This window comes from Lissotriton vulgaris, chromosome 10 (assembly GCF_964263255.1).
Source record: "Lissotriton vulgaris chromosome 10, aLisVul1.2, whole genome shotgun sequence".
Lineage (NCBI taxonomy): Eukaryota > Metazoa > Chordata > Amphibia > Caudata > Salamandridae > Lissotriton > Lissotriton vulgaris.
This window is the reverse complement of record NC_141698.1, coordinates 728,258,733-728,285,281: the sequence shown is the minus strand read 5'-3', so window position 1 is coordinate 728,285,281 and position 26,549 is coordinate 728,258,733. Positions and strand designations below refer to the sequence as shown.

At 44.8% G+C, this 26,549-nt stretch overlaps 1 protein-coding gene across 1 annotated transcript in view; it reads left to right on the top strand.

Annotated features, from left to right (window-relative positions):
- Positions 1-26,549, top strand: part of MTPAP (mitochondrial poly(A) polymerase) — a 159,257-nt gene that overhangs the window by 27,823 nt on the left and 104,885 nt on the right. The window contains exons 2-3 of the mRNA XM_086941589.1: positions 5,943-6,115; positions 7,228-7,461. Coding sequence (XP_086797715.1) covers positions 5,943-6,115; positions 7,228-7,461 — 407 coding nt within the window. The remainder of the gene's footprint in view (positions 1-5,942; positions 6,116-7,227; positions 7,462-26,549) is intronic.

Below are 26,549 nucleotides of genomic sequence, written 5' to 3'. Positions count from 1 at the left end.
CTCCCTGCTCGACAACCTCGCCAATCTTGGACTCAAGCAGCTGGTGTCCACCCCCACCCACCTCGCCGGACACACACTAGACGCAGTCTTCTCCGCCAGCACAGACATCGACTTCAGCCACGCCACAGAGCTTCAATGGACGGACCACAGCTGCGTCCACTTCTCCTTCAAGAGAACGACGACCCACCACCACCAGCAACAGGCCGCCCGCAGAAGCTGGAACAAGATCACAGCAGACCAGCTCGCCACCTCCCTGAGCCAGCACCCTCATGCCAGCTCAGCGAACCCCAGCCAGGCTGCCGACAACCTCACGAAGTGGATCAGCATCTGCGCGGACGAGCTCGCCCCGCTGAGGTTCCCGCCCAGCAGACCCGGCAGCAAGAAAGCCCCGTGGTTCACCGACTAACTCAAGAGCTCCAAGAAGAACTGCCGAGCCCTCGAGAAAGTCTGGAGAAGGGAACCTACACCGGACAACAGGACCACCTTCAAGCTGGCCACCCGGAAGCACCACCAGCTGATCCGCGCCGCCAAGAAAACTGCATTCAAGGACCGGCTGGACAACAACGCACACAACTGCAAGGAACTCTTCAACATCGTGAAAGAGCTATCCAACTCCAGCGCAGGAAACAACGACATCACCCCACAACAAGATCGCGGTCATACACAACAGCTTCAACAACCAACCAACGCACACCGACCCCTCACAGTCCGGCATCCGAGCCAATCACAGCACCGAGACCGCCCTCATCGCCGCCACCGATGACATCCGAGCCCTGATGGACAACGGGGAAACAGCGGCCCTCATCCTCCTAGACCTCTCCGCGGCATTCAACACTGTCTGCCACCGCACCCTAGTACAGCGCCTCAGCAACGTCGGAATCCAGGACAAGGCGCTGGAATGGATCATCTCCTTCCTCGACGGAAGAACACAGAGAGTCCGCCTTCCACCGTACAAGTCAGAGGCCTCCGAAGTCATCTGCGGCGTCCCTCAAGGATCCTCTCTGAGCCCCACCCTCTTCAACGTCTACATGAGCCCCCTCACGGCCATCGCACGCCAACACAACCTCAGCATAATCTCCTACGCCGACGACACCCAGCTGATCCTCTCCCTGACCAACGACCCCGCCGCCGCCAGAGCCAACCTGCACGAAGGGATGAAAGAGGTAGCCGAGTGGATGACGACCAGCCGCCTGAAACTGAACTCTGACAAGACGGAGGTCCTCATCCTGGGCTCTTCACCCTCCGCCTGGGACGACTCCTGGTGGCCTCCCGCCCTGGGCACCGCACCCAAACCAACAGACCATGCCCGCAACCTGGGCTTCATCCTGGACTCCTCCCTCTCCATGACCAGGCAAGTCAACAGCGTCTCCTCGGCGTGCTTCAACATCCTACGCATGCTACGGAAGATCTTCTGGTGGATCCCCACCGAGACCAGGAAGACCGTCACCCAGGCCCTCGTCACTAGCCGACTGGACTACGGCAACGCCCTCTACGCCGGTACCACCGCCAAGCTCCAGAAGAGACTCCAGCGGATCCAGAACGCCTCTGCCAGACTCATCCTCGACATCCCACGAACCAGCCACATCTCCGGACATCTGAGAGACCTTCACTGGCTCCCCATCAACAAAAGAATCACCTTCCGCCTCCTCACCCACGCACACAAAGCCCTACACGACCAAGGCCCGAGCTACCTCAACAGCCGAATCAACTTCTACGCTCCCAAACGCCACCTCCGATCAGCCAACCACGCCCTCCCCGCCGTCCCCCGCATCCGAAGAGCGACTACAGGAGGAAGGTCCTTCTCCTACCTGGCCGCCAAGACCTGGAACTCCCTCCCGACCGACCTGCGCCTGACCCAAGACCACCTCTCCTTCAGGAAGAAGCTGAAGACCTGGCTGTTCGAGCAGTAGCGGCACCCCCCCTCCCCCAGCGCCTTGAGACCCTACGGGTATGTAGTGCGCTCTATAAATGTCATTGATTGATTGATTGATTGATTGTAAATGTGTTTTGTGTGACTTTACTGAGTGTCTGTAGTTTGATAGGTAAAAAAGGCTCTGTAAGGTAAATTTGCTCCAGATATGTAGTGATTTTAAGCAGCAAGCTTGAATCCTAGCAAGGCCAATCAGTAAATGCAGTTAACTAAATCTGGTGTCACCTTTTTATTTACAGGGCTTGGAAATTTCATATATGCAGTTTAACACTCTACATAAACATGCAATTGATGTTGATATTCATACCATATGCTCCTTTCCCTTGATTGTTAGGTTTCGGCCTAGCGATACACTGCGCGGAAGTTTGCGCAGCCGAAATGTAATGATCTGGAGTATGGGGGCTTAAACCCGCCCCTCTTCTCCATTGGCTGTCTTCCTAAACAGAGGCAATCCATTGGAGGAGAGGGGCGTCACTCCGTTCGAGCTCCGTCTTTTCTCGATTGGGGGGCGTGTTTTTTATTTCTTTGGCTCTGTGACGTCATCCGTCACTCAACCAAAACACGCCCCCAGTCGCAAAAAGCCGCAGTATTATCAGCTCACTCTCAGCCTCTACGTCTGCTACGTAAGAATGGCCCCTCGCCCCCACCTGCGGTTACCGCAGAGAACCCCCAGTTTTTAAGCGAACCCCTCTTATTTCTAGAGAACCCTTCGCCCCAAGCCGCAGTCTGCTGTTTTTTGCAGGGCACCCCGATCTACTACTCACTGCCCCCTATAAGGACTCCTAGACCCACACCTGATCTTAATTCCAGTGGATCTCCAGCCCCTCCCTACCCTGACTTCGGAATCCCCCACAGACGCCCAGTGGCACGGATTCAAAATCCCCAAAGACACTCCCTGCCACTTCAGCGGCCCTCAGCCTGTAAATGCTGCCATTACTTCCAGGAGACCCTACCTCCAGTTCTCCCCAGAGCCCCCCGGCCTTACCAGCTCTTTCTTTCGGGGTCACCAGTCCCTTAGGCCACTGTGTGCCAGGGGAGCCAGAGGTTCTTGGTTGAAGGGGACACGTTTTTCTAAAGGAACCCTCTTCCCCAGAGAAGGATGAGGTGGCGCCAGGACCCTTGCAGAGAGCCCCCAAAAAGCACTTTCTGCTAAAGGTGGCCTTAGCCCCTTCTCTTGAGACAGCGCCTCGGCTGCTACCAGCTCCCGGTCCCTGCCCCCCCTCTTCTCGCCAGGAGAACCCCAGCCCCTTCCCTTCAGAGCCCAGACTCTCGCCGAGGACCCGCCAGCCCTGCCTCCTCTTCCCGCTCCTGCTTCCCAACAACAGGTGCCGGCTGCAAAAACTTTGTGGAACTGCTCTTCCGGCCCCGATGGCACGAGCTTCTGGAAGCTGCCGTCCTTGTTCCGGTCTATGAGGGGTGTTCGGTTAAGATGCAGACCCTGCGCCTCTCCACTCCGATAGCCCCACCTCAGAGCTCGGGTGAGATGTGGATCCCGGCACTCCGGTTCTTCAGGGTTTTCAGTGCTCTGGTCTGAGAGTTTCCCTCAGGGCTCGATAAAATGCTGGTCCCGCGCTCCGGTCCTCTGATGGTGTCCAGCGCTCTGATCCTCTGAGGGGCTGTTTCTCAGCGCTCGGATGCTACAAGTCTTCTCCACGGCTCGGGTGATGCGCTTTCCTTTTTATTATATGACGGTGCTCGAGTGAGGGCTCTGGAGCCCGGTCAGAGCTCTGGTGAGGCGAGTGTGCTTGAGCTCTGATGCTTCGAGGGTCTCCCCTAAGCAACTGGATACGGGTCTGAAGTGCTAGTTCTTGAGAGGATCTCCTCCAGAGTTGGTAAAATGAGGAGCCTGTAGCCCTGTTTCCTTGGGCTCTAGAGCTCGGGTAGGACCCGGAGCTCCTGCTCTCTGACGGTCTCCCCACAGAGCTTGGATAAGATGCTGGCTTTGGGCGGGTAGTTTAGTTCTCAGGCTGAGCTCTGTGCACAGAGCGCCGGTTCTCCGAGCCGAGAGTTGTGTTGCGGAGGGGTGGTGGTCGGTCCATGTTGCGCCTCCTGCCTCCGATGACAGCGGCTCCCTCGGTCCCCCCCCGCTGCGGTCTTTGATTCCAGAGCACGCGCCCAGAGGATGAACCATGTGTCTATGAGGGGGTGCTACTGGCTTCCACGCTCACCTTTCAACTATGCTGCTTCGACAAAAGGAGGAGTTAGTCTCAGAAGCGCAATCCTCTCCTGTTCCCGCTCTCGAAGCTGTGGTTCTGGAACTGGTTAGGAGCAGGTCCCCAACACTGATTGTGCCGTTTTACCTGCCTCTGCCTCCCTAATTGTGCCGTTTTTCTGGCCTCTGCCCCCTGATTGTGCCGTTTTTCTTGCCTTCTGCCTCTGATGTGTATAGGGCTCTGTGTGTGTGTGTGTAGGGCTCTGTGTGTGTGTGTGTGGGGGGGGGGGCTCTGTGTGTGTGTGGGGGGGGGGGTTCTGTGTGTGTGTGTGTGTGGGGGGGGGTTCTGTGTGTGTGTGTGTGTGTGGGGGGGGGTTCTGTGTGTGTGTGTGTGTGTGGGGGGGGGGCTCTGTGTGTGTGTGTGTGTGGGGGTCTGTGTCTGTGTGTGGGGGGTCTGTGTGTGTGGGGGTCTGGGTGTGTGTGTGTGTGTAGGGCTCTGTGTGTGTGTGTGTAGGGCTCTGTGTGTGTGTGTAGGGCTCTGTGTGTGTGGGGGTGTCTGTGGGGGGTCTGTGTGTGTGGGGGTCTTTGTGCGTTTTGGAGTCTGTGTGTGTGTTGGGGTCTGTGTGTGTGTTGGTCTCTGTCTGTGTGTAGCTTTTTTGGGAGGTGGCGCTGTGTGTGTGGGTGGCTCTGTGTGTATGTGGGGGGTGGCTCTGTGTTTGCGTGTGTGTAGGTGGCTCTGAGTGTGTGTGTGTGTGTGGGTGGCTCTGTGTGTGTGTGGGTGGCTCTATGTGAATTACTCTGTGGGTGGCTCTGTATGTGTGTGTGTGTGTGTGGCTTTGTGTGTGTGGCTCTGTGTGGATGCAAATGCAATAGGCCTCGCATTTGCGAGCCATTAAGCTATTGACATTGTAAATGACAATGCCATTTATTTATGTTTTAAAAACAAAAACATAAATAAAAATGTCATGAGCAATGCCAATAGCTCTAACTTTAACAATGCCGAAACCATTGCATTGTAAATGCTTGTTCACTATGGGCCTGGTTCCAAAGGCTGTGTTAAATTGTTGGATATTTAGGTATTGTAAAATTCCCCTGACTATTTAAATAGATTACTGACTTTTTAGAATTCGCCAAAATCTGCAGTATTATGCAAAATAATCTTTCCTAATCATTAACTATCATGTATGTTCCTCCTCCTTCAGATTTAATCCTGGTGATTGTCTTCAAATTGTACAGTCTGCAAGATTAACTTTAATTTTGAGAATTTGCTTGAAAATGTTTTCTTCCTTTTCCACAGAGAAATTACTATTCCCTGTGGAGAAACTATATCCCCCAACGCACCTGATATATGGGGATATTCCTTCTCCATTCAAGGTCTAGAAATGCATTTACTCTTGCCTTTTGCAAGAGTAATTTTATATGTTTTTCTGGGGCGGAAAATCATCTTCAAAATTTTCTAGATAATCTTTTCCTTAGAATTTGTGGATGCTCACTCCATGGTGCCACCCTAACCCACTGTTCTCTCCCCAACACATGCACTTGCCTGTTCCTGACCCACACCTTAGTGCTAAGAGCAGTTCACCTTAGTCAGATTGTCCACTAAGGTCCACCTGCAGGTTTGCCAGTATTGTTTGTGTAAATGGTGAACAGTGTTTAAAAAATGCAAAACTCTTTATTACGCTGCTAAGATTTAAATTAATGCTACAAATATTTTGTGAGTAGAGACGGTGTATTAAACGAATGCTTTTTTGACATTGTCTAGATGAGAACATAATTTTAGCCATGTATTAACATCCAGTTTGAAGCGTGACAACTTACTGTGTTTTGATGACTATCACTTGTCAACTGTGTTTTTTCTAGGTTCTGAAAGTTGCAGCTCAATTAGGACTTTCAGCAAAGTACTGGAGGAAAGGCAGCAACAAGCAAAGCATACTGTTTTGATTAGTTGCCCACCCAAGATTAATGAGAAAAAATTCCTCAAATATTTGTCCCAACATGGCACGATCAACACTCACTTCTTTTATGAAAGTTACGTAAGTATGGCTACAGAATAGGTAAAGCAGAAAAACTTTAGAGCTCACATTTGTTTGCCCATATATGGATCCCTGCATGTGTTAGTTTCAATTGTTTGACCTGCTAAACGTTTACAGAGCTCTTCAGCAATACAAGTGACCTTCCTTAAAGCATAAACTGTTCAGACTTTCTCACCTGTCTCCCATGAACATATAGAAGAAAGTCAATATTTGCACCAATAGTGCTAGAATGTTAACGTTTTTTAACTCCTGTACAAATGCCTAGCACACTCATTTACTGCCTGGTGCTTTAACTTCTCGCTCTAAAAGTCATACTCTTTTTGAAATCGGGTTCTCCTGCTGCCCTGACCCTTTTCATGGCATTAATTTCATTTTTACTCTTGCTGTGTTAAATTTACATATTGCTCCATGCTGGTGAGGAGTAGCCATTTCAAATGGACCAGGGATTTGCAAAATATTCTTGCGTCGTCCTTTCTTATTGGCTTCTAAATTCCGAAAACCATTTGTTGGATGAGCCCACAAATTGCAAGTTACCAGTTCCAGTAGGTATTTGTACGTAAAGTATGATAACTTAAATTCCTCTGAAGGTCTTTGATGTACTCTTATGTGTGCGTGTGTTGTGTGTGTGTGTGTCTTTGCTCACGCTGAAACTCGTTCTGCCGAAGGAATAACCTGGAGTGTGTTTTAACTGTCTTACAATGGATGTGGACTGAGATACTCTTTTGTCCAAGGAGCATCAATAGCTCAAATAGTCACAGGATTTGCATCTGGTGCTGAACAGTCTGATTATCTGTGGTAAAGGAACTGGAACTTCATTTATCCCTGCTGTTCACACAGCCCCAAATGACCTGTCCCTATTTTTCTTATTTGGCTTCTTACCCGTGGACATTTTATTTCTATTACTAATGTGTCTGTACTACGAATAGAAGTGATTACACATATATTAGCGTAAGTTGGCTGTGATAACAATGCAATTAATACAGTTTATCGGACTCTTATGTCTTGGGTGGTGTAAAACTTGTTATATACATTTCTATTCTTTCAGCAAAGTGAAATCAAAAGACTACAAGTTGTACATCTTTGAATCTGAATCTTGTCCTTTCTTTTTGCAGGGCACCAATGCTGTGGTTGAATTTTCCAAACTCGACAGCATTGAGTCACTATTTTCCAGAGCTAGTATCCCAATAATTAAAGAAGATTGTGTTGTGCCATTCAAATCGAGGCTTTTTTCTATAAAATCAACTACCTCATTAGAGCAAGCTGCTAACCAAAAAACTGTTGGGTGCCGGAAGCAGTCAACAATCCCCATCAATGAACTCATTACAAAGCTTTCCAGTGCGGCGAATGTAAGTATACCAGTGAGTGCCTTTAGGCATTAAACTGCGAAACTAAGTGCTTGATGATATGGCTGCATTACTCTAGCCTCTTTTGATATCATGGATCTTTGGAGCTGATACGGTCCTGATATAGATGCAGTGTGAGGGCTATGTGACAAAACGCTGGGTGCAACTTGCGCATCTCCTGGCCAAGGAAGCCACTGTCTCAATAGATGCATCCCACCCTGTGTGGAAGACTGTTTGTAATTTTCCTTGGTCCATTATGCTTGAGAGTTTAGTTTGCTACGCAGGACTTTCTGGTTGTCTTTGGCTACTCAAAAACATAGGTATAACATAATTGTGTGTTTTACTGTTACATATTATAAATCGTGGCCATGAGGAATAGTATATGTTAACTTAAGGCCTGATTACGCTGGTGGTGAGACCGCCACTGACAGCCTGTTCGTGGTGGTCTCACCGCCATCGTGAGCAGGTTTCACGCCCGCCATATTAGAATGGCGGGCGTTTTGTTGGCGGTCGGAAAAAACGACCACTGTTCAAACGTTGGAGAGGAATTGTATCCCACAACGGTAGAGGTGCCTACCAGGCATCACCGAAGGGATTACGATGTCCCTTTCTGCCCCGGCCCTAAGCTGTGGGCACTGGGAGGCATTGCATGGTGCCTGCCATGTAGTGAGAGGATATGTCAGGTGTCCCGATTTTTGCTGTGGGCACTGGGGGGCTCTGCATGGTGCCAGCCACGAGGTGAGAGGATATGTTGGGTGTCCCTATTTTGCATTGCCACGGGTGCTGCAGCCAGCAGCACCTGCCACAATGCAAAACATAGGAATTAAGTTTGTTGCGTGCTTATCTAGGTTCCTGATCGATACTGTGACCTTATGCCCCTATTCGGCTATAAATCCATTAATTCCCTATATTGGCATAACCGTTCAAGTGCGATTTTCTGAAAAGTCATCTCTGGCCTCACACGAACAGAGCCACATTCCAGCATGACTCTCTGCTACTTCCTTTGCGACCAATTAGTGCAATGACAGTGCAGCAGTCACTATCTGATATTCCTAGATAACACTCCGAGTTCTTCAACAAGATAAAAACTTAGCAAACCTGGAAATCCCCGCTTGCTATGTTTTGATTAGTAATGGAACTCTAATGAGCAACTGATAACTGTCACTTCCTAGTGACATCTTTAATTGACGTCTTATGTCCAGCAAACTTGCGTCAAACCCGGCACCTGTCAGGTATAAATATTACCAACGTTGCCTTAAGCAATGAGCGAACCTGTTGCTGATGCCAGCTGCCTGCATGACCCTGTGTTGGTAAAAACTAGCACTCTGTCGCTGCAGCCTGCTATCCTGTGGTGGTGAAGCTGCTGATTACCATTATCGCCGCTACAGCGCGAACTATGGTGCAGTACGCTTGAGGAGCCGAGCAGCCGTCCTCTGCGAAGACATCCAGCCGATTCCAGCTGCCCGCGGACGCTGTCACCCCTCCTTCCTCGACGCGCTGAGAGAAGCCGCTGCCTTTCTCGTGCAGAGAAATCCAGTCCCGGCGCTTCCGGTTTACCCTCGCGGGTGACTGGGATATCGAGAGAGACCCCTGAAGGAGATACCAATCCTCCATCATTCTATTCAGAGGTATGGTGTTGACTAAACCCTTAGACGAGAATTCTTGAAACAAACCTTGGCAAAACCAACTTAACTCAAGCTACTTACTTACTCCCCTTCTCACGTGTTAGGCTTAGGTCAGGCACACTGGGGTAGGCTTAGTTAGAAGCACCAGTTGAGTATGTTAGCCTAATGTATATATGACTGTATATATGTTTTATTACTTTTAAACCATTGTATGGCTAAGAAACCATATCAATGCTTTTACAGTTCTATTTCGCAATACTTATCTTACTGTACGTACTTTTTATAATAACAATTATTGCAATTGTGGCAATACATTTCTCTTGTACGAGAAGAAAGACTGTTCAATAAATGTTAACCCTTTATTGATAAACGCCCGTCTCTCTATTCTCTACATACTGTGAAAGTAAACTGCACTAGACTGACTGAGTGAAATCTGTGTCTATTGTTTCACACGACCCTAGAGATCGACTCTTGATCTGAGGAGCAAAGTTGTCATGTTGCACGGTTGTTGGAAAACTGAATCCCTTCTTGTCTGTGCCAAGGAAGCTGATCACTTCCTATGCAGAGAAGAAAGTTTCCAGTGACCTCTGAGCTAGTTGGTAACACAACCCAATTAAGTTTAGCATAGTCAGTGGAGGCCTGGAATATAAGTAGTTCCACGTCGATACTACTGTTTATGTTATTCCAATGCGCAGGGCCTAGTGGGAAACTAGGAACTACACTACATGGCGCCCTAACGTTTGGTAAGGCGATAAACTAACGCAAGACTTGTAGAGTAACTCAGTCGTGCATATTTCACACCCCTTTCTCCCGTAAATACTCCAATAGACGTCTGGAGTGGGTGAAAGGTTAAAATCCGCCCGACCTTAGTAGGAAGAGATTCCTATGTAAAGCTCTGGTTTATTCAACGTTGAAGGATACAGAGTTCCAAAATATTGTGCACCTAATCTTTGTCTCCTTGGAGACCTACTCTGCAAAAACTGCATTTATACAATGTCAGTAGAAAACAACGGCACCACTGGGGCCGCAGCAGATGCGACTCAGCGAGGTCCCGAATACACAGACCCGGGTGCTATTATCATCCCGGTCCAGTTAAGAAGATCTATAACTTTAAAACTTATAGAAAACGGACTGACACCTCAAGGTGGTACAGTAATTTTCGTGATAGAGGCTCACGAGTATCGGCAGACAGAGGTATTCTATTCATGGATAAACTTTCCAGCGGTAAACGCTATAACACAAGAGTTTCACTATTACAAAATAGAGGAACCTCCGGGAGAGTACGCTCCTTTCGAGGAGATTGAAATCCCACTTAAATTTCAAGAGCACCTGCTCTGGTTTAATGGCGCCCTAAAACATAATGATCACATAACCAGGCTCGGTCCACTAGGTAGACCAGGAGCCACGTGGCCGGTTCTAGCCAGCTACACCCCACATCCTGACATTGCAAAAATGTCTAGAGAAGAGCTGTTAGCACAGCTAAACACATTAATAAAAATACATAGGCAATTAGTCCAATATGTAATGCGGACTGCAACAGTCCAGCCAGCTGTTAATACTCCACGGCTGACCCCTCATCAGGGGAACACAAATAAAATTACACCACAGAACATACAGTCATGTCTTGGTAAAACACCCGTAAAACGGGAACAAATTCCTTTCTGGTTAGCCCAGAAAATCACTCAAATAGAGGCAGTATTTCCTGATACTACCCCTATTGAGAAACACAGAATCTTGACCATCTGCCTTCCTATGGGAATCGCACCACACGTGGAGGACTGTGACACTTGGGGTACAGTCTTTGCTTCCATTTACACAAAAACACACGGTGTTCCGTCTATGGCGGTAATACCAGAAGTGCTAAAACAGATTCAAAATGAATTCGGTCCAGAGCCCGCTTTAAATCTAGGTATGAAATTACTGAAAGACTTCAAGCAGGTCACGGCTATATTATTAGCCAACATAAAGGGAGAAGCAGCATCTGTGGCGATTCGCCAGAAGTTGAGGGAAACAGATATAAAAGATCCTGTTGAGCTTGCAAAAATCATAGAAAAATGCTATGAAGAATTAGGTAGAGACAGCTTGGGTGGAAAACCAGTTTAGCCCCAACTGCTCGAAAATCCTGAAAAATTATTTATTAAAAATAATTCAAACACTCCTAAAAAGAGCTGGGATGGAAATAAACAATCCACTCCCAAGGAAAAAGTTTTCCAGTCCAGAGGAAGGTCTCCTCGACGGAGGGAAAGAACTCCGACTCGAGAACGCCAGTCTCCCCAGAGGGAGCCCTCTGAGAAAAGATATAACCTTAGGAATAGGGATAATCTGAAAAAACCTGATAGATATCAAAGTATTGATACACGTCCCTCTCGATCTCTTCCACAGAATTCGGAAAGAAGAGGACGGTCAGACCCAGGAGAGCACACCAAGTCCAAAGACAAGGAAACTGCTCAAAATAAGAAATCTCAATTTCAGACAAAGAAGGTAGCCAGTATTAGAGTAATCAACCATGCCGAGAATACTGAGGACACAGTTGAAAAACGGGGAGTGGGCATTGACAATGTTGGACAGTGCAGCAGAGATCAGTATAGCGCGCAAGATCTTGATGAGTCATCTGGAGACAGTGGACACGAATGAATACATTCAGGTTGAAACTGCCGACGCCAGACTTAGCAAGCCCCATAAAATATACGAAATAACATTGCGTATGGAGGGTGATAAGACTAGGAAAATTAAGGGTCTATTTTGGGATAAGCTCTCAAAAGGCTATCATATTCTGTTAACTGAAAAAGATTGGCCCCCGGAGTTTGTCAGGGAGTGCCCTCGTGGCGAAGAGGTAATTATGCCTGCCTTCTCGAATCACATACCGATTCACAAAAAATACACATATGCAAGGAAATGGGCAGTGGCCCAGGCACCTGCATTGTATAAAAATCATGTAGGATGGGATGAGGATTCACCGCCTCACAAAATCCAACTAAAAAGTGAACCAACTGCCCAACGGCAGTATCCCATAAAGCAAGAAGCTAAAAAACAGGTCAGGGAGATCTTAGATCAACTTGAGTACCAGGGGGTGATTGAAACATGCACCTCTCAAATGAACAATCCTTTGTTTCCTGTCTCCAAGCCAGACAATTCATATCGTCTAGTTTTGGACTACAGACATCTTAATACATGTTGCAAAACTTTTGCAGTACAAAACTCGCATAGTGCAGCCCTAATGAATAACATAGTTAGGAAAAAATATAAAACGACATTAGACATTTCTAATGGTTTCTTTTGTCAAAACATTGCACCAGAAAGCAGATACTTGACCGCTTTCTCCGCATTTGGGTCACAGAAACAATTCTGTCGACTCCCACAGGGGTTCAAGAACAGCCCAGGACTATTCTCAGCTAGGGTAACAGAGTTACTACAAATCTATGATGATGAAGCATTGTCTTACGTAGATGATATTTATCTCACAGACGACGACTTGGATACTCACTTGAAAAGAGTGAACACCATTATACTTGGGTTCGCAGCAGAGGGTTACAAATTCAACTTTAAAAGTCCCGAATTGCCCATCTGACAGTACTGTTTTTAGGGTATGAATTATCAAGTGAAGGGAAAAGCCTAGCGGACAACTTCTTAGAGAAGTGCGCTGTACTCCAAGCTCCAAAAACGCTGAAGAATTTACAATCAATACTAGGTTTTCTGAATTTCGGAAGAACTTACATACTAAATTACGCAGAGAGGGTTAAACCTCTCTACGAACTAATAAAACCTGATTTAAAACAAATCAATTGGACTCAAAAACACACAGAAATTTTGAGATCACTGCAAACAGACATGTTAGCAAAAACTAAATTAGATACACGTGACAACACACGTGATCTTGTAATCCGAGTCATCCCAGGAAGATGCGGATTCACGTACCTAACCTCTAATGAGGGAGAAAAGGTACCAATAGCTTACAAATCACATTTGTACACAAAGGCTGAAATAAAATTCAGTTCAACGGAGAAAATTCTAACTGCGGTTCAGACTGCTGTAGCGAAAGAAAGGCCCCTAGCACAAGGTAAACGATTAATAATCGTAACACCCATACCGGCTTTAGAAGCGGTAACTAAAGCAAGCATTCCTAATGCTAAAGCTTTGCATCCGAGATGGATTCAGTGGGTTAATTCTCTTGCTGCAACAGACGTAGTTTACGAATTTGATCCTTACTTAAAAACACAGGAATTTTTACAATATGAATACGAATGTCCTCTGCCAATTGAAATCCTGCCTCTCGAAGAATACGGAAGTATTATATATACTGACGGATCAGCACAACCCGCAGTTGGGGGTAAGCAAGCTTACAGTGCTGCGTGCGCGATTGTTAAAGGTCGCTGGCACAAAGGAAAATTTAGACCATTGGTCACTAAAACACAATCTCTAGGAGATTGCTCGGCTCAACGAGCTGAATTAGTAGCATTTAAGATGGCGCTAGAAAATACAGATCGCGAATTCCCCACACTAATAGTGTGCGATTCATTTTATTGCGTACAATCTTATAATGAATACTTGCAGAATTGGGTGGAAAATGGTTTCAAAGATGCAAAAGGTGGCACAATAAAGCATAAAATGCTTTGGGAACAGGTAGTTCTTTTACAAAAAGAACTACAAAAGACTCACGTGATACATACACTGAGTCATCAACGTGATGGCGTTCACGTTGCAGGGAATTCATTGGCTGATGAAGCCGCGAAGGCAGCTGTGCAAACGGCTTCCGTAGCTGCGATAACTCGGTCACAAACAAAAATAGACAGCGATATTCTACAAGCTGTCAGTACGTCAGTAAAAGATGATAAGAAAACACTCCCAAAAGGCTTTCCTAAAAAGTACTTGTACTTAACGGATACAAATAATGTTCCTTTTGCTCGAATCCCTGGAGTGGGGGATAGAGTAATTCCAAACAGGGAACACAGACTAGGACTAATAAAAGCGGCACACGAAGGGCTTGCTTCTGCACACGCTGGCGTTTCCGCAACAGTATCACTATTAAAACAGAGATATTGGTGGCCTCGCTTGAGAATACAAACTAAAAAGTATGTATTAGAATGCGACATATGTCAAAAGATAAAAGTATCAACAGTGAAACGACCAGCGCAGACACCCCTTCTCATCTCGGATAAACCATTTGCATGCGTTTACCTGGACCACTGTGGTCCCCTACAAAGGGACGGTAACTACAGATATATCATGGTAGCAGTGGATTCCTGTACGAGGTTCATATGAATGTGGCCCCAGCGCTCGGCTGACGCTAGAACGGTTATAAAAGATTTGCGAGTCTTTATCGGCACATACGCAATTACCACGTTCCATTCTGACCAGGGTCCTGCTTTCAGCTCTCGAGCCTATAAGGAGGCCATGGCCAGCATGGGAATTGGGTTGCGGTATTCTTGTCCGTCGCACAAGTGTGGTAGAAAGAAAAAACCGGGACATAAAGCAATCTATAACAGCGAAGGTATTAGGTTCAGGCGCTGGGTGGGTCAAACATTTAATAAGTGTCCAGACTAGTCTTAACAACATGCCAAGAAATTCTCTAAAAGGTTTCAGCCCATACGAACTATTGTTCGGAATTAGAATGAACGTTCAGGACCTCGATAGTCAGATGTCAGTGGTACAAGAAGAAACAACGCACTTTGATGTAAAGGATCGTTTGGCTGTTTTACAGGAACTGAATGAAACAAGAAAATCATTAAGCAACATAAAGTTAAAGCAACAGCCAAGTACCACTGACAAGGCACCACCAGCAACAGCCCCAGCAACGCCTGTCTGGATTCCAAAGATTGGGGATCTAGTCAGAGAAAAGATCGCGGTGAAGAAGGAATTTGGGCCTTCTTACAGAAAAGCAGTACCTGTCTTAGCAGTCACCGGAACAAGATCAGTTATGCTACCGCCCCTTGCTGGTAAAAAGGAGAACAGAGTCGTGTCCATCGATCTGGTAAAACCACAAGCAGGTGGCCTATAATCAACAGTAGGCCCAGTGGACTCCCAAGAAACAACAGAATACCCAAACTTGCAACAATCCAAGAGGTTCAAACTGAAAGACTCATCACATTCGATCAGCCTGCAGTGCACAATGAAGGACTATGCAATAATGCCATGGAACTCGTGCCTCTTGAAACACAGATTGAAACAGTTCGTCAAGAAACAACACCAGTCTACAATGATGTGGCATCAGAAAGTGCTACTGAGAGACAGATTGAAAGAACAATCCCATCAATTGACAGAACTGCCTCTGGTTATTTCATCAACTTCGACAACTTCTCTGAAGATTTAAATGACCCCGAAGTGATGCCAGAAACAAAAAAGACTTTTAAAGAAAAAGCAACGGAACTCTTTCATCAACTGAAGGAAATCTACCTAATTTCCCCTTGGCTAGAGTTCTGGTTTGGTCTAGGTGTATTTTTCCTCCTGCTTTGGCTCATCATGGTACTGTGTTTGGGAAAATTCATTGAAGGAAAATATATTACAATGGACACAGCAAGTCAGAACATCAACCTAGTCCTGAAACCACACAGATCATCCCACGTGAAGAAAAGAGAACTGTCAACAGTAAATGTCACAGCAATTCCAATACCTGGTGGGGTAATATGGGAGACAACAGACTATGAGATCTATGGTCCGGTCGAAATCCTGAAGTATCCTCATCAACTAAAGGTTTCCTTAAGTGACTTTGTGACACCAAGTACATTCTCTGATGATTGGGACTTTAACAGTATTAATGACATGATGTCTGATTTAGTAATGTCAGCTAGATTCACAGATCATGATTATTTACAAGGTTCATCTAGTTATGAGCAGTTATTCTGTTACACCCATTATGGGGATCATTACTTGCATAAATCTGCACAGCCTAGAAATGTTTTTATGTATAATCAATGGGAACATTGTTCTACACCACCTAAAAGCAGTTCTAAAGCATTTTTTGAGAAATTCAAATACTTCTCAGGGTTTAACACCAGTGATGCAGAAACGTTTTATTACAAACTGTTAGATAAAACAGGTATGAAAACAATGCTGACAAATTCTAAATTGATATATTCAGAAGCATTTTATGACAAAATGATGACATTTGGTTTTGATTATTGGAAAAATAATATTGAAACGAAAACAATTTGGGGTACAAAAGATTGGCAGGTGCAAGGCATAGAAGCACTGTTTAGAACCTGCATGATACCTGAACAAATGTTATTTTTAAATGACACAATACACCAAACATCTTGTCTTGGCCTAGCTAAGATCAAAGACCTTAAAGCACCGTCTATACCAAAGCCAATACCTGAAAATACAACAGCTGATATTGAGTTAGACGTGTCACACATTTTAAATTTCAACAGAACACATCCTGATTGGAAAAAGTGGTTAATCTGGCCTACAGACACAAATAGCTGTCAAGATAGGTTCCTGAATAAAACACAGGGGTTAAAAATGACCAGATTAGACCCTAGATACTCCCAGAGACAACATCCAGGGATTATAACAACATACAGTGTAGGGAAACTCTGCCTAGAATGGCTAACTACATCCACACTGGCTGAAATTAAGCAACACTTGTCTTTATTAAAAGATGGTGCTGATTTGCGCGATTTCATTGTTGGACCACGCAAACAGCGTCAAAAGCGTTTCATAGCGACCAGTATCTATGCAGCTTACAACGAGGCTTGGAAAGTGAAGCAAATTGAAACTGCTGAAAAAATACGAGAAATTGATCGTATTAATTTGGAGAAATCACTTTCTGTGGTAGACAATGGGTTAATGACTCTGTCTTCCAGAATATATTCTTTGGACAATATTGTATCCTCTGCCTTTGATGTGATAGAGAGAGATTTGCTAATGTTACAACATGGCCAGTCTCAATTACGCTCTATTATAGAATTAGGCTGGACGCTGCAAAATCTTCGTTCTGGCTATGTGCCTTGGCGTTTAATCAACACAACGTCATTATTTTCCAGTTTTAACCTTACTGATAAACAGATCAGTTTGGCACAGAAAGGAGCAGACTATACAATCCTGAGCATCGAAAAACTCGAGAGATTATCATTGACAATGTCAGAGAGTCCTGTCATTGAATGGATAATACACGGAATTATCACAATTCCGATAACAACTTTCCGATTTCATAAATGCCTTGAGTACATACCTGCTGGCCAATATGAACAATTGGGTAAGGGATATGTAAAATCCGAATGGAAATTACCATACACTCATTCTTGCTATAGTGACAGTGACAAAAATGTATTTCTTAGTGGTGACAACTGTAAACACTCACTAAGCGGTATACTTTTGTGTCAGGGTATTAATCTACACGGAGCATGTGATGGAAATTCAAACAACCTTTCATGCCACCAGCTAGTCACACCTGCAACTCAGATAGAGCCCTTCTTTATGCAACTCGCAAACGGGAGTTACATTCTTAGAACGGATCACAGGTGCTGTGGCCTCGCGCCAGGGAAAAGTTATCTAGTACAAGTAACGTCCATGGTCAAATGTTGCATGCAAGCATTGTTCCCGAGCGGGCCTCCAGACATAGTGACTCCCCTCTGGCCTCGTCTGAATCTCTATTCTATACGAATTGATACATTAAGCAAAATGAAATCTGTGCTTTTACAGACAACAGTGCCTATAACGTCATCTAAAGAGACGTATGATCTTCTAGTCGCAAGGACGGCTACTGAAGTCCATGACCTTTTATCAACAAATTGCCCCGTGCATTTCGTAGAAATGTTCAGCCAACTCCTTAACATGTCTAGTGCAACAAGCATCCCAGGCATATTTAAGACAGTCTTTACGGGACTGCTAACACCCTTCGAGGCAATTTTGGGAATCTTTCCTAATTCTGTGCACTCCATCTTTGGCGGCATACCACTATTTTTGGGACTCATCGCAGGGATCCTATTTTTTACCATTCTGCTACGATATGGCAAGCCTCGGCTCAGACATAGCTCCCATGGGAATGGAAGAGACAATCCTAGCAATGCGCTACAGGGACAGGATAACTAACGTCCTCGGATTGGCCAGGCTGAGAGATCTAAACATGACCTGGTTCCTTTCATTCAGACCGATATGGCAAAATTGCATTTTACCTGTGCTACGGTGTATGCTTTGCGGCGATGAATGCGTGTTGGACATCTGTCTTTCACTTCCATCAGCAGTACCAATGGACGTCGATACTTTGCTCAGTCCAATAACGGCTCACGCATTGTGTTGTCCCCAGCGGCTACCAATCCTGATGACGGCATTCGTGGAGACTCCTGTACTACAGCCAAGTGGTAACAGTGGAGCGAGTGACAAAAGCAACATCATCCAGGTACAACGTTCTGTGAGCATTGCTGGTCCTGCCTTCGATGACAGCAATCATTCTCACACCTGCCAAGTTACAGCGCTATCTAATTTGGTTGAACTATCACCTGATTTTGTAGACCAATTCTTTGCGAGCCTGTCTGATACGATGTTCTCACCCATAGAGAAACAATAACTTTTTGAGAAGCTTTCCGACACACAGCGTTCCCATGAACTCTGAATTCGGCCTTCAGTTTTGATCAACAAAGACTGCAATGAGCTTTGGAACTCTATGGTTCCCCGTTCAAGCATTAAAATTATTTTTTAATTGGACAATTTTTTCTAATATTGACCTTTTTGGCACGAACAATTCTTTGCTTAACGTAAAAACTATTCTTAGAGAACAGAAGCTTCACACTTCTATTTCTAAACACATCTAGAGACATAACAACATAACACCAGCCTCTAGCACACATGTTATTACAATGCATTTTTATGTGATGATTTATCTTGCATTTCTTCTGTCAGAGATACTTCATGTGTAATTCTTTATGCATAATCGTTCATTGATTTCATATGCAATACCTTTGGAATGATTACTATGCTTTAAAAAACGTACAGTACCTAAATTCCATGTATTACAAGTACGCCTATTTCGAATGCATTTATGTATTTTGGGGTGGGCAATGTTACACATACATCTAATTGCTTTAGTTTTAGTAATTTTGATGGACATGAAAACGTGGAGTGGGTGTTGCGTGCTTATCTAGGTTCCTGATCGATACTGTGACCTTATGCCCCTATTCGGCTATAAATCCATTTATTCCCTATATTGGCATAACCGTTCAAGTGCGATTTTCTGAAAAGTCATCTCTGGCCTCACACGAACAGAGCCACATTCCAGCATGACTCTCTGCTACTTCCTTTGCGACCAATTAGTGCAATGACAGTGCAGCAGTCACTATCTGATATTCCTAGATAACACTCCGAGTTCTTCAACAAGATAAAAACTTAGCAAACCTGGAAATCCCCGCTTGCTATGTTTTGATTAGTAATGGAACTCTAATGAGCAACTGATAACTGTCACTTCCTAGTGACATCTTTAATTGACGTCTTATGTCCAGCAAACTTGCGTCAAACCCGGCACCTGTCAGGTATAAATATTACCAACGTTGCCTTAAGCAATGAGCGAACCTGTTGCTGATGCCAGCTGCCTGCATGACCCTGTGTTGGTAAAAACTAGCACTCTGTCGCTGCAGCCTGCTATCCTGTGGTGGTGAAGCTGCTGATTACCATTATCGCCGCTACAGCGCGAACTATGGTGCAGTACGCTTGAGGAGCCGAGCAGCCGTCCTCTGCGAAGACATCCAGCCGATTCCAGCTGCCCGCGGACGCTGTCACCCCTCCTTCCTCGACGCGCTGAGAGAAGCCGCTGCCTTTCTCGTGCAGAGAAATCCAGTCCCGGCGCTTCCGGTTTACCCTCGCGGGTGACTGGGATATCGAGAGAGACCCCTGAAGGAGATACCAATCCTCCATCATTCTATTCAGAGGTATGGTGTTGACTAAACCCTTAGACGAGAATTCTTGAAACAAACCTTGGCAAAACCAACTTAACTCAAGCTACTTACTTACTCCCCTTCTCACGTGTTAGGCTTAGGTCAGGCACACTGGGGTAGGCTTAGTTAGAAGCACAAGTTGAGTATGTTAGCCTAATGTATATATGACTGTATATATGTTTTATTACTTTTAAACCATTGTATGGCTAAGAAACCATATCAATGCTTTTACAGTTCTATTTCGCAATACTTATCTTACTGTACGTACTTTTTATAATAACAATTATTGCAATTGTGGCAATACATTTCTCTTGTACGAGAAGAAAGACTGTTCAATAAATGTTAACCCTTTATTGATAAACGCCCGTCTCTCTATTCTCTACATACTGTGAAAGTAAACTGCACTAGACTGACTGAGTGAAATCTGTGTCTATTGTTTCACACGACCCTAGAGATCGACTCTTGATCTGAGGAGCAAAGTTGTCATGTTGCACGGTTGTTGGAAAACTGAATCCCTTCTTGTCTGTGCCAAGGAAGCTGATCACTTCCTATGCAGAGAAGAAAGTTTCCAGTGACCTCTGAGCTAGTTGGTAACACAACCCAATTAAGTTTAGCATAGTCAGTGGAGGCCTGGAATATAAGCAGGTCCACGTCGATACTACTGTTTATGTTATTCCAATGCGCAGGGCCTAGTGGGAAACTAGGAACTACACTACAAGTTAACCCAACTCTGGTTATATTCTCAGATTGGCCTGTGACAATTGACACCATAGACCGTGTCACCCTCATTACGTATTTGAATGACAAGGTCAAATATGGAGCCTAACGGTTAGGGCGGTGGACTTCAAATCTGGGGAATCGGGTTTGAGTCTCGACAACGATGCTCAACATCCTGGGCAAATCACTTAATCTCCCCGTGCCTAACAAAAATTAATGTGTCCTCATGTAACACAACTGGTGCTCATGTAAAGCGCGCTGATACCTGATTTCAGGTCAAGCTTGCGCTATATAAAGCTTCGAGAAAGAAAGAGGGATGGTTTTGGATTGAACCTAATCCTTTCTTTCAGGTAGAGGCCAGTAATTGAAATTGAGACCATTCATATCCCTAACTCTTTACCTTCTTACTGAGCTGCCAATGTCTAAACCCTAATCTTCTCTTCTTCAGTACTTATCCTTGGCGGGTTTAGTCACAGGGAATGGTCTGAGGGGTCCGCTTATTCATGGGTCACAAGCTTGTTCATGGTTGGAATGGATGTTTGCTCCTTCTCACATTAACTTGAAGACTTTGTACTTCTGGTTGATTGATCACTTTCAGCCGACAAGAGCCATACAGTTTTAACGTTAAACTGGCAAGATCAAAATCAAACCGGTTAGGATGGATGGTACTATACTGAATTGAGCGAGAGTCAAATTGTAGATTTACTTCTCACTCTGTATTTGGCAGTGTTCCAATCTCCATATTTTTTTCAGCCAGATTTAAGACCTGTATTCTTCACAAATGTTTGCCACTTTAAGTTGTAGACAGTAGGTTTACATAGTCAAATGGGTTGTGTGCTACACCGTAGTGGAGTGCTTGTTTGGAAGGGTGTTGTACTTGATATGAACCTATGTGGGGAAATGTTTTGTGTCATGCATGGGACTGTTATTGTGTTTTGGGTTGCCGCACTTGGCATTGTAGTGAAGGAAGGGTATGCCAGAGGTAGATCAGATTTGGGTAATTTTAGAAGATTTACTCTGCAGGTTCATATTGATTTTGCTTATATCTAAATTATTTTCATACATCCTTTGTACTATGGACTGCACTAAGAACATCTACCTTAGATGTGGGTTTGGGAATGAGAGAGATGGGTCAGAGGGACAGAAGAGCCTGGATAGTTCTTTAAATATTTGTAGCAGTTTACTATTGAATGAATTTATTAACTGTTCAATTAATTAAAATCATTACAGTAAGAAAGAATAAAACTGGTGAGTAAAACAATGATCACATTAAAACTTTAAAGACTGCTGGTTAAAAAGTTTTTTGTTCAAGTAATATATTCCCTCTCCGCTGCACCCACTCGGACCGTCAGCCCTGGGTTTTTATCATAAGTCCTTGCACCAAGTTTCTTAGACAGCTTCGTAAGCCTTGGTGGTTTTCTCCTACAGCAGTCTGTGAATAGTTCTCCTTGTCCCTTCCGTTTCAAGCCATTGATGTGGTGCGATTTCTTTAGGGCGGATGAATTGAATCATGGCTCATTTGAGGGGAGACTGCCTTGATCCCCTTATTGCATCTCGCTGGTGGCACTGGTTTGTTTGTGATCGTTTGCTGCCTTTAAAGCCATTCTAATCAGATGCATGAATTTCCCAAGACTCGCCAAGGTCATCGTGGTTATTCCAGAAAAGCACAAGACTGATGCATCGTGGCATGTTTTGATTCCCTTGATGATGCAGACTGGGCGGAGCAGTCGACGGCGTTCCTTCGTAAGGGAGGGGCAGCAGCATAAAAGGTGAAGCCAGGATTCTCTTGTGTAGGGGCACAGTCTGCAGCTTGTATTTTCCCCATTACGAGCCCATGTGGGGTTAAATTCAGTGATTCCTAGAGTACACAGTCTCATAGAGATGATTTTAGTTCTGGCTTGTGTCAGGGCCTCATTCAGGTAGGGCTGGGTTATAGCGAAGGGATTTAAGGTCCAGTTCGAATGAGATTTTCAGAACTTGTCTGTTTATGGCTTTTTTTCATGCATTTAGTGGGATTTCTAGCAGTGGTATGCTCTTTTCCTCGATCTTTAAAATCTTGAGTGCTTTGCCAAGACTGGTGTGCCATGCTGATCTTGGCCCTTCGAAGATGGCTCTTAAATGGTATCTTAGGGAGTTTGTTGGGGCCCTTATAATCCTTAAGTATGTTTTTATAATCTCCCCTTGGCACATCAAGTCAGGCCTAAGCAGGCCTAGCTCCAATCTTAGTCTTGACTTCCTTGCCGACCTTGAGATAGAAAAGACTGATTGATTTATATGCTTTTGCTTGGATTGCGGTGAGTAGGGCATCCTGCGTCCTAGGAAAAGCCTGGTGGCCATAACTGGCAGCAATTTTGCTTTTAAGGCAGTTAATATTGGTCTGGCCGTGGGGCTTATCAGATGTAAGCTCAGTTGCTTTAAAAGGAATATCACCTTATGGGCCTTGAACAACTGCTGTTTCAGATGGACATTTGCCTTGGCCCGTTCCGTAAACCAAACCCCTAGGTAGTTATACTCTGCCACTGAACTGATCTGCAGATCTCCCATTCGCCACTGTGCTTTCTTTTTCAGATGATCGCTCCCAAAAATGACGGCCTTAGTTTTCCCTTGGTTTACTAGAAGGTTGTTCTGTTTGTTGAATTGATTCAACGCATTTAGGGCTCTCTGTAGGCCCACCCTCGTGTGGTTCATTACAGCTGTGTCGTCGGCATATTGTAGGACCGGCAGCTTCATGCTGCCTAATCTCGCTGCTACTAAGCTGGCGCCTTTCAAGGCATCCCCCAAATCCGCAGTTTACTATTGTTTTCCTCTTTATGTTCGGGTATTTTGTGTGTGGATTTCTTTGGGTGAAGAGTACATAGATGGGTGACATGTGGGGAGCAAGTTGATTGTGGTTATTTTGTATTGTCTTGAGGTTTGATTTGTCTGTCTTTTTATGTTGTTATGTTTTATTTTCTATGTTAATTTGTTATTTTCCGAAGTGAAAGAAGTATGATTTTATTACCTTATTAGTCTGGTGCCAAACGAAGACTTCAGTATTCCTGGTGGCGAGTTCTTGTTGCAAATGGCAATATTAGTCACAATTATGAATCACTGGGGAAAGGGAGACTTGGAACTTGCAACAAACAAAGTCTGTCATCTGTTCTGTACAGTGACTGGTCATGTATATGCGGTCATGACATTGTGCCATGCCAAATGTGCGAACACTCTAACTTCCTTCACAGATCTTGAAGTTAAATGGGAGACTGGTCTGGAGATGCAGGTTTCTGATATTGATTTGAAAAAGAGCCTAGCAAACCTACCTGCTGTTTCCCAAAATGCCAGATTTTAAATTAATTAATTTTTATTTTCTTCGTAGAGCTTAACTTACACATGGTAAGATCAATAAGATCTGTCCTGCTGATGCTGCTGCAGCAGCATGTATAAGATGCTGGGAATTTGGAGCAGAATTGATCCAAGTGAGGTAGTCCTACCCATCTTTGAATGGCTATTAGGAGGTGGTGGTGGACTGTTTCAATGAGGTAATGCAACGGGAAATCTCTTGCACAACTCTGGCTTGTCTCCTTTGAGGGTTATCCACGCCCTAAAAAGCGGAAAACTACTACTAGATTTAATGATTTTGCATTGATTCTTGCAAAAAGAGAGTCGACAAAACATTTGAAATCTGCTGGGAGACCTCAAGTGCTTAGATTGAGGGAAGAGCAAGTTACATAGGCTGGACTTGAGAGTACTGTATTGTTTCGTGAATTGAAAAAAGGGTGAGGGAAAATTGATCAGGCTAGAACATGGGAACATTTAGTTGATAACCTTCAAGCTCCGGATGTAGGCTCAGATGCATCAGGCAGCTCTTAGAATTTGCAGGAGGATTCATTGACTTGAATGAAGAAGCTTTTGGTGGGAAGGGAGCTAAAAATCTGACAGCTTGGCAAGGGGTAACTGGTTGGGCGTAGTTAATTGCTGGCTGCTGAGAAGAAATGGCGTGTTTTAATTTGTGTGCATTTGGGTTGCAAAAGTTTGAAAGGTGCACATTTTGTTGTTGTTTTGGAATGTATTACAAGTCGGGTTCTGGTAGGATTGAGACATGATCAATTTTAACGAACGGTCTACTTTTATTTTTTGTTAGTTGTTCAAACTTGCAGCTGATGCCAACACTTTTGGTCTCCTTTGTGCTATAGAAGCAGAACAGACCTGGGTAGGTCTTTCTTCACTTTTTTATTTCTGCTTGGAGAGGGCATTTTATAAATATTGCAGTTTTCTCTGTTACATGGCGATTGGATATTAAATGTTGAGGGCCCCCTCCCTGAAAACATTTGAAAAATTGTTTGGCATATTCATTGTTTGCCTGTGTAATCCCTTTAAGCTCTATTCTTTGGTTTTTCACCCTTTGAGCTGCAGCAATATATGGTGTTTCGATTTTTGTACCTTCCTATTTCAACTTATCAGCTGGTCACCTTGTGCCTTTTGATGTAACTTGCGGTCAAGCTCAGTTGGAGTCTCTTAACTTATCATCGCCTTATGTGATTAGGTCACATTTCTTTTACCAAGGCAATGTAAAATGTAACTCTTTGGGGCTCCCACAAGTAGAGGTTCATGGGGTGGACTTGAACTCATCTATCCCAATTGGTCTCTGCTTCTAGGAATGAGCTATACCAGGCTAGAGCTCTGCTACTTATTTTTTCCCCAAAGGGCCAACTGTTCATCGGCTCAGCACTCTTACACGTCCACAGCCTATTCGCTAGTCGCATTCTGTCATTCTCCTTGTGAGTCTGTGCTGTTTTCAATTCTTTGCTGTTATAAGGTTCATCCTGCATTCTGTGCATGGCGCTCCTCCCAGATACTTCATCTCCTCAATTAGACAAACTTTAACCAACGTGCAAGTGCTAGCATAGGAAGTCAAAGAGAACATGCAGAGAGTAGGGGGGTAAGTTGAACTTAACTTTTCTGAATAAACTTTCTTGCACTGGAAATTGTACAAAGATGATGTGTGTTGTACTTTTAGAATGCTACTTATAAAATAACATGCAAGTTGGCAAGGTTTTGAATGCAGTGGTTAGGGTAGGACGAAAATCGTTTGGAATGACAAGTTGTTTTTCTGATGGATATTTCAGACTGTAGATTGCTAACGTGGTCAACCTTTCCAGGCATCAGACTGCATCTGGCAAACATCTGCAATAGCTCCTGTGTGGCCGCAGGTGATATCATTGTCCTGTGTTGCGTGCCATCTCATATACAAGGACAAATAGCTGCATATTAGTACCACCCCATACCCTCTTTTTCTTTACTCTTTAATGCGGATCTGGAACTCCATTCCTTTTGATATTTTAGTTGTGCTGGGATGTAGCCTCTAAAAATGATGGTTTTCAAAGCATACTACACGTGCCGGAAGTGGAAGTTGGTTATGGATTGAACCAACGCCTTTTTGTGATGCTGTGCCAGTAAAAATCCCCAAGTCCCGTAGCATATGTCTTTGATTAACCCCAAACCACCAGGGAGCACAAAACCAAACTCCCTGTCTTTGAGCCCAAAAAATGGGTTCAATCCTGATCCCAAGGTCAGTCCTTGGCAAGATCGCTTTCGTCGTGTAAGGCGAAGTTATTGACGAGTCAAAAAAGAAGCATAGGAAACATATGCAAGGTTCTTAGATGTCCAGATGCTCCCGATCTCAAGAGAGATCTTGCATTGGGCGTTCCTAAAAGCAAGCGCTGGTTTCACCTTCTTCTTAGTACCAGCTTCCAAACCTGGAGCTAATGTACCACAAACTCCATGCCCTTGTCCACTCTGCAGCAAAGACACTATGCTGCAGATATTCAAACTGACTTCAGGCCCCCACTGCCGTGCTCTGTGGCCCATGGACTCAATGGCAGCTCCTGTTGAATTGTCACAGGCG